This window comes from Carlito syrichta, unplaced genomic scaffold, assembly GCF_000164805.1.
Source record: "Carlito syrichta isolate Samal-C Ts95f unplaced genomic scaffold, Tarsius_syrichta-2.0.1 Scaffold305263, whole genome shotgun sequence".
Lineage (NCBI taxonomy): Eukaryota > Metazoa > Chordata > Mammalia > Primates > Tarsiidae > Carlito > Carlito syrichta.
Window position 1 is genome coordinate 181,415 of NW_007249359.1, and position 7,903 is coordinate 189,317.

Sequence of the window (7,903 nt, forward strand, 5' to 3'; positions counted from 1 at the left end):
GCTCCGAGCCTACCTGCGGCCAGAGCCGGGCTCTCGCGCTTCTCTCCGGGTGGTGCAGACCCCGCAGGAGCAGTTAGAGCCCCTCCTGGACGTCCTCACTGTCTAACACGCCCCCTCCTGATTTTTGCATCCTCAGGACGCGTGACCAAAACCAAAGACGGCCATGAAGTGCGATCGTGCAAAGTAGCCGATAAAACCGGCAGCATCACCATCTCCGTGTGGGATGAGATCGGAGGTCTCATACAGCCAGGAGATATTATTCGGTTGACCCGAGGGTAGGTGTGCCCACGGTTGGGGTAGCCCCGGGATTGGTGGATCTCTGGGTCTTGGCACGGCCTGGAGTTTCCTGCTTTCTCTGTGCGCCACTCCCAGAATATCTGCCTCCTTGAGGCTCGCTTTGAGGAGTGGGCAGAGTTGTGACCTTAGCAGTTAAAGACAGGTTTCAAGCGTGTATCCTCACCCCCAGTGTATAGATTTAGAGAGCATTTTTACATTGTCTTCTGGGAGTCAGTGGGACTTCAGTAGATAGAGGTACAGGAATTTTCTCTTTTTTATAGTTATCAAATTGAATATAGTCTTCCGTTGTTTTCCATCCCTCCTCTCTTTTTCATGACTTGACAGGCTGGTCAATGTTTTACTTATATTATTTAGTTAGTGTGGACATAAATTAAAATTGCTCTTGGGGAATTTGGCATTTTATGTGCCATGTCAAATTTGTACTTTGAAAAAGTTAAGAGGAAAAGTTTACAATACCTGGAAGGTTCATTCACAAAAATGATTCTTATATCCTCTCTTGAAAGGTTAGTGTTGTACAAAAACCAAAGATACACAGAAAATATGTTTGGTAGAATGACGTCTGTTATATCTCTCTCCAAAAGAGTCACTTGGCATATTAGTGGCTTTGAAAAATAATTCAGTACTACTTTCTTTTTGGATGGACTACTTTAAAAAATTTACCAACTCTGAAGATAAAAGTTCAGAGAAGGATCTTGAAAATAGAATTTGAAAACTATTGTGATCAATAATATTATTGTAATAATTTTTAATCATAACTGCTGGAAAAGTAGGCTGATGTTGGCCTAATAAGTAGACTCAGAGAAGTATGGGAGAACCCAGCTTGCAGGAGCTTAAAGCACTTTGATGCTATCTTATAGGTCTTACAGCATCTTCAGGAAGTGAGGTAGGGTGTCATCCAAGCAGGAAGTGAGAGTCAGGACTGAGACATTTGTTTCTCAAACACTGACTCATGACACTAATGCTGTCTTTTAAACTTCTACATGTTTAACCTCAACAAAAGAGAATTCCTACTTGGGAGGGTGTGGAGAGGATTAGCGTAATTACATTTTTTGTCTTCCCAAATATCTTTCACCCAATGATTAAATACTTCTGGGTGAAAGATTACTTAATCTAGTGTTGTGGTTTACGTTTGTAATCCCAGCACTTTGGGAGGCTGAGGTCGAAGGATTGCTTGAGCCTAGGAGTTTGAGAACCAGCCTAGGCAGCATAGCGAAATCTTGTCTCTACAAAAAAATTAGCTGAGTGAGGTGGCACATGCCTGTGTTCCCAGCTGCTGGAGCAGACGTGTCTACTCAGGAGGCTAAGATGGAAGGATCGCCTGAGCCCAGGAAGTTGAGGCTGTGGTGAGCTGTGATCATGTCACTGCACTCCAGCCTGGGTGTCAGAGACCCTGACTCAAAAAACCCCCAAAAATTATATACTGAAAATATCGTCTTAATTTCAAATATTTCATATGTTGTAGTCATAGTCATAGACGTTTCCATAAAAAAGTTTGTTGAAACATTAAACCCAGTAGCCATGGTTTCTATAGAATTTAAGACTTATTATCTGGGAATACAATCTAAAAGAAAATGTGAAATTAAGGAAGCTCTATTTACTACTTCAGTGTGACTTTGAGTAGTTATTACACCTCATACCTCAGCTTCCTCTTCTGTAAAATGGGAATAATTATACCTTACTAAAATAACACTCAGCTTGGGGTCTGACCCATTATAACCCTTAAATTTTGGTTAAAACTAAGAAAAGTAGCTTTTGAAGAGAGGCATACCCAACATCTAAATAACTTAATTTGAGTATTGGCATATTTATCAAAAAATCCTGCGAACTTGATCTCAGTGTCCTCATTCCTTAAGCAAAAGTTAAATGTTTGTGTTGTAATTTTTTTCAAAAGATTAATTTTTCCTTTAGTAAGGAACATTAATGCCCTGTCTCTTGAGTCACTCTTGGTATAACTTGAGTGATTAGTGGAGTTTTTAGTGAATAACCCTTAGAACTGTATAGTAAGTCATTTTTATAGTCACAAAGTTTCCATAGTAGTTGTACGAAGACCTGTTGAAAACCAAACCTTTGACTGATATTATAATTTTGATTAATTTACGTTTTTCTTAGATTTATATCAAGAAATTTATTTAATGATACTATCTGCATTCAGAATTGATCAGAGTAAACAATTGTTTAGTCAGTCCAAATTACAAATTTGGAAGGCAGAATGGTGAAAGATTTCTAGTGTTTTTAGCCCACTGATTAAATTTTATCCGATTTTCTAGCTTGGGAACTCTTATGTATTTTATGAATGCAGAAGAAAAACTATTGTATCAGTATTTGACCAAATGGTGTAAATGAGTGTAAGAGTAAACACTAGGATGCTGATTTTATAAATCCTGTGGTTGAAAAATATTTTCTCAAGTTTCTGCAATTAAAAGCCCATCCTTTGTTAATTGTATCTTTCCTTGTTAATTGTAAAGATATGATTGTCTTGAGTATAATAATACTTGCTTTGCAAAAAAGACTTTTGTTTTCTCTGGTTTGTTACAGTTTAGATAATTATGTCAACATTTGGCAGTGGAATTTCTCTATTCTTTTGTAAGTAGCAAGTTCATCACAGTCAGATTTCTTCTATTTGATATACTCTGGTAGGCAGAGAGGGCTTGATTTTCAATTCGACCTCATTGCAGAAAGTGTAATATGACTTGACTTCAATAGAAGAAAATATACGTATTTCTAAATAACCGATGTTTATTTTCTCTAGCTATGCGTCCATGTGGAAAGGTTGTCTGACGCTTTATACTGGAAGGGGTGGTGAACTTCAGAAAATTGGGGAGTAAGTATTAAAATGCATTTTGTATAACTGCTTAAATTACAAATAATATCTAGAATAATTGATAGGTACAAACTATACATTTCTTCTTGGCTTTTTTTTGACTAGTAAACTGAATGTCTTTGGCAGCTTAACTGAAAAAATAACTTTGCATGTACCAGTTTAACACCCATACATATTGTTTCCTGTGGTTGAGAATGTCAGTTTTTCTTGGCAAAGAGCAGTAAGAAGCTGCAGTTGAGACCAGCCCCCGTGGGACCATTTCTGTAGGTTTTAGAAATGTGTATCTCTCAGGTGTCACAGGGCCATTTGACATAGATTTTCTCTTCCAGTGATCTGCCAGATAAGAAGCTAGGCATGAGGTTCAGGCCATAAGTTTAAATTTTCTTTTTCTCTGGTTATGGATGAATGTACTCAAAGTGAAAGGACTTGCAGCAGTGAAGACTGAAGTCCTCTATTTATCCACAGTCTAGGTGCGGTGCAGGCAGCCACATTGCGGGCTTCCATACCCACCACCCTGGTAATGATCTCCACCCTGATCCGGAGGAACCCTCCTCTCTAGGGGTGAAAAGGTAATTCAGCCTCCACTCAAGCCTAGACATTTGGGTTGTGTTCGTAAAGTATGGTATAGGCGATGAGCCAAATCATTGTTCTATTTGGTTAATGTTTGGACATATACTTAATGTCCATCAAATTGGAGGATATTTAAAGACATGCCACAAATGACACCAAATTAAACAAAAAGCTTTTCCACACTCAGGTAATGAGATACTTTGTTTGGAGAATCTGTTGATAATGAAAGAAAAACAGCAATCATACTAGCTTTTAGAGATCAGAAGTTGGTTTAGCACTTTGCCTTTACTAGAGGGAAAATTAGGATTCATTTCTGTTTATAGTTAGAGTAGTATAAGTAGAGTTACATGTTTTATGAATGGTCTTCGTGCCTGGTACAGAAAGATTCAGGATTCTGTCATGAGCTTCATGCATACTCGTAGAGGTGTTTACAGTAACAAAAATCAGTTATGTACAGAGCCACTGGGGTCACTAAGTTCTTAAGAACTGTTCTTTGTCAGGGTCAGCCTAAGATTTACCACAACTGGTTCAGATTACTTTCCTGTGGGGTGAGGAGCCATGAGGAGCCAAGATAATGCTTATGTGTGATGTTAACACACACCGTATAGTCAACTTAGAACAATCACCCAGATAAACCGGTGGCTTGATAGCCAGTTGTTGTTATTTATTGCCTAGAATGCGCTCTTAACCTTGAATGATTATCTTTGCAGATTCACAGTGATTGGTCAAAAGAGGGACTGGATGGGAGTGTGTGAATGGATCAGTGCAAATCCATCACCACTGCTGGAGAAGCTACTCCGGAGCCCTAGGCGTGGTCACAGTGTCCACCTGTGGAGAGCAGGGCTGGGCTGTGTCTCTGTGTCCTTGATCTTTGACGTGATCTATGTTTTGCAGTACAAAAGTAGAATTTAAATACAAAATAGAATGTTTTATATATTGTACACAGTCAAATATTTGATTTTTTATGGGACATAGAAAGTTTTTGTAAAGGAATAGAGTTAGCATGTTGCTACTAAGTTAATTTGTTTGACGCCTGTGTTCGTCATTCCTGTAAGTTGGGCATGTTATATAAAGACAGACTGATTATTTCAGAAGTCATGTAACGTGTCCTATATTTTCTTTCAGATTTTGTATGGTTTATTCAGAATTGCCAAATTTCAGTGAACCCAACCCAGATTACCGAGGACAGCAGAACAAAGGGGTAATTAATCCATATGTGAAGTGTATTTTTATGATTAGACTAATTTTGACTGTACCGTAATACTGTGACTAGGCTAGCCCTGTGACACCCAAGAGTGTAATGAAGAGAATCATAAAAAGAATATTTAATTTAATTTTTAGATAACACTTTTATATGTAGTATGTGCCATTTAGCACTTTCCAGAGTGGGGAGTAACAGGAGATAGAATAGATGTAACAGCTCAGAAAGGCTTGGGAAACATTTCTAGATATTTCAGCCTTGAATGGACATGGACACATTTTTTAAAAAATTTGTTAAAAATTGTAAAGAAACTTAAAATGTGAGAAAGAATGAGTATAATGTTATAATTGTGTTGTTTTTATTCTCACTCAGTTAAACACTTTTTTTTAGGCACAGAGTGAACTGAAGAATAATTCCATGAGTGGTAGTATGGGTACAGGTACATTTGGACCAGTGGGTAAGATTTTTTTTTTCAGCGTATTTGTGATCAAGTGTTAGGATTAAGAGAGTTATGGGAGATTTAGAGGAAAAAAGTCTTTAGATATAATTTAATACCAGATATAATTTAGATATAATTTAATACTAGTAAACAGGGAATCCCAAAATAACTGATTTACTAGAAAGTATGTATATTCTTAAACTGACTTATTGAACACATTCTGTTTTAAACATTTGAGCCAGTTACTAGGAATACAATGGTGACCACTGACTAATAATGAGAATTCTAAGTTTTGGTTATGTCTGTGAGGTGGTATCATATTGTTTTTTCATTGATTTCTACAAAATTTCTGTGGTGATTGCTTACAGTAGAATCCAGAATTCCTGGTTATTTTGGTGCATGTAAACCTTTGCAAAGTATTAGCTGAGCTTAATTTTTTCACATACTGGTAGTGGCCCCTTTAAAAGATGAGTTTTTAAAAGGCTAATCATGACCATCAAATGTCATTTAACATGACCCCTCAGATGTCATGTTAATGGTCCTTGCAACCCTGTTAAAGGTCTTTTGACATCTTTTTTCTTATTACTGAGGAAAAGTCTTTTGTGATTGGGATTCATTAGGTTGGCTGATGTTTTATTTAACCTGATGGGCTAACATGTTTTGGCACAACTGTTCATCATATTGTGGGAAACTTTGCTGTCTTTGCCTTCAAGAAGTTAGAATTACACTGTTTTGAGATATTAATCATATTTGAGCCAAATGTTAATACTTAAATGCGATTTTGTCCTTTATTTTTCTTTGTTACATGGAAGCAATGCAGATCTGTGCTTTTTCATCCTCTATACATTTCTAATTTTTTTTGCCCATACTTTTCGAAAAACCCTATTTTTTTTTTTTTTTTTTTTTTTTTAGCAAGAAATGTTTGTGTTTTTCCTGATATTATTTATTAGCATTGATAGCAGGTGTTGGAACTTCAAATAGGTGTGCATCTGTAGCACTGCTTTTGAAAATGCTGATGATTTTTTCCCCCTTTTTTTAGGAAATGGTGTTCAAACCGGCCCTGAATCAAGGGGATACCAATTTTCATATGCTGGTAGAAGCAATGGCCGGGGACCTATGCATCTACAACCTCCAGGAACATCGCATGATCAGACAGCCATGGCTACTATAAGTAATGGCAGGGACCCTCGGAGAGCCTTTAAAAGATGACCTATGCAGAATGCTCACATGTAGTTCTTAAGCTATGTGTCCTACTTGAACACTTACTGCACTTTTATTTATTAACTGTGAAGAGTATGTCCTTTATTGGTTTCCTTGTGCATTTTTAGTTTGTTAAGAAGAAGGGTTTGTTTTTATAGCAGAACTGTTGAGCTGCTCAAGTCTCCTACTGAAGAATGGGAACACTCTGAAAAGCAGGGGCATTTATTTTTAGAGTAAGGTTGGATAGCCTCTAAAATCTGCACCCATTTCATGGGTGAGTTACTTTAAGACGTCAGCTTTATAGCCTCTGTGAGTCTGTCTTCTGTATAAATTTTATAATATTTACCATAAAGCTTAGTGGGAGATGTTCTTTTGTCTTGAATTCAGATAATGCCAACTAAAGCAATAACCACCAAAACCCCCCACAAACTTGTCAATGCTAGCAGCAGTTTTTTAGTGTTTGTGGCTCCTGGAGTGATTGACTTCTCCCTTGAATGATTGCTATTAAGATTTTCTGAGGACTGAATCATCCTAAATTCTGGTTTTATTACCAAAAAACCAGAATCAGAATTATGGAATAGAATGTGATCTATATTGTAACAAGTAGTTTTTAGAAGAAAACTGCATTTACTTTAATTTTAGGGCAGTGCTCTTAATGTTTGTTATCAACTCTGGATTACATTGAAGGAAAATTTAATACTGAGGCCTTGAATTTTTATTTTTTGAAACAACCATGTTAAATATTAAAGTCATTTGAGGGAGTTATAAAGTCATAATAAATATTGATCTAATTATTTTAAAAAATAATTGTGGATGAACATAGTGAAGGTGATTCTGAGTGAATCAGTGTAGTTGGATGCAGACCTCAGTGATAGGGCTCCAGGTCCTTATGGAGCTCACCCAGAGTAAAATCCCAGGTTCTTTGAGGGAGTGTGTGCGTGTTGTCAAAGTTTTTGAACATTCACATAGCCTTATTAGCAAAGGTTGGAAATGACTCTCTCAAGGAAGCAGATTCAGCTTTATTGGGAAGTATCATAGGTAGAGTGTCTGTGTGTGTCGGGCACTCATATCCACTTCCCTGAAGGGTGGTTGGCCGTGAGTTTCTCCTTTGTGGGAATTTAACTCGTCTTGAATATTATCTCTTGAATAAAACTTGCATTACTGTTAACAAGCCTCCCTCCCTTTTGCTCCATATGTCATGCCTTACAGTGGAGAGCCAGTGCCTCACCCCAGTTGTAATCGGATGGCGTCAGCTTGGTGACTGCGTGGTGCTACATTTGCCGCTTTGTTTTTTCCCACATCACATCACAAAGATAATTTAAGTACACTTTGTTTTTTGAAAAGTTCATAGCATTTTAATATAGAATGCCATGCC

The 7,903-nt window shown here is 37.3% G+C and overlaps 1 protein-coding gene across 1 annotated transcript in view; it reads left to right on the forward strand.

Moving 5' to 3' along the window:
* NABP1 (nucleic acid binding protein 1) overlaps nucleotides 1-7,696 on the forward strand; it is an 8,184-nt gene extending 488 nt beyond the window's left edge. The window contains exons 2-6 of the mRNA XM_008061455.2: nucleotides 137-275; nucleotides 3,047-3,118; nucleotides 4,814-4,889; nucleotides 5,280-5,346; nucleotides 6,368-7,696. Of these exons, the coding sequence (XP_008059646.2) occupies nucleotides 137-275; nucleotides 3,047-3,118; nucleotides 4,814-4,889; nucleotides 5,280-5,346; nucleotides 6,368-6,537 (524 nt within the window). The 3' untranslated portion in view covers nucleotides 6,538-7,696. The remainder of the gene's footprint in view (nucleotides 1-136; nucleotides 276-3,046; nucleotides 3,119-4,813; nucleotides 4,890-5,279; nucleotides 5,347-6,367) is intronic.
* The last annotated feature ends 207 nt before the right edge of the window (nucleotides 7,697-7,903 follow it).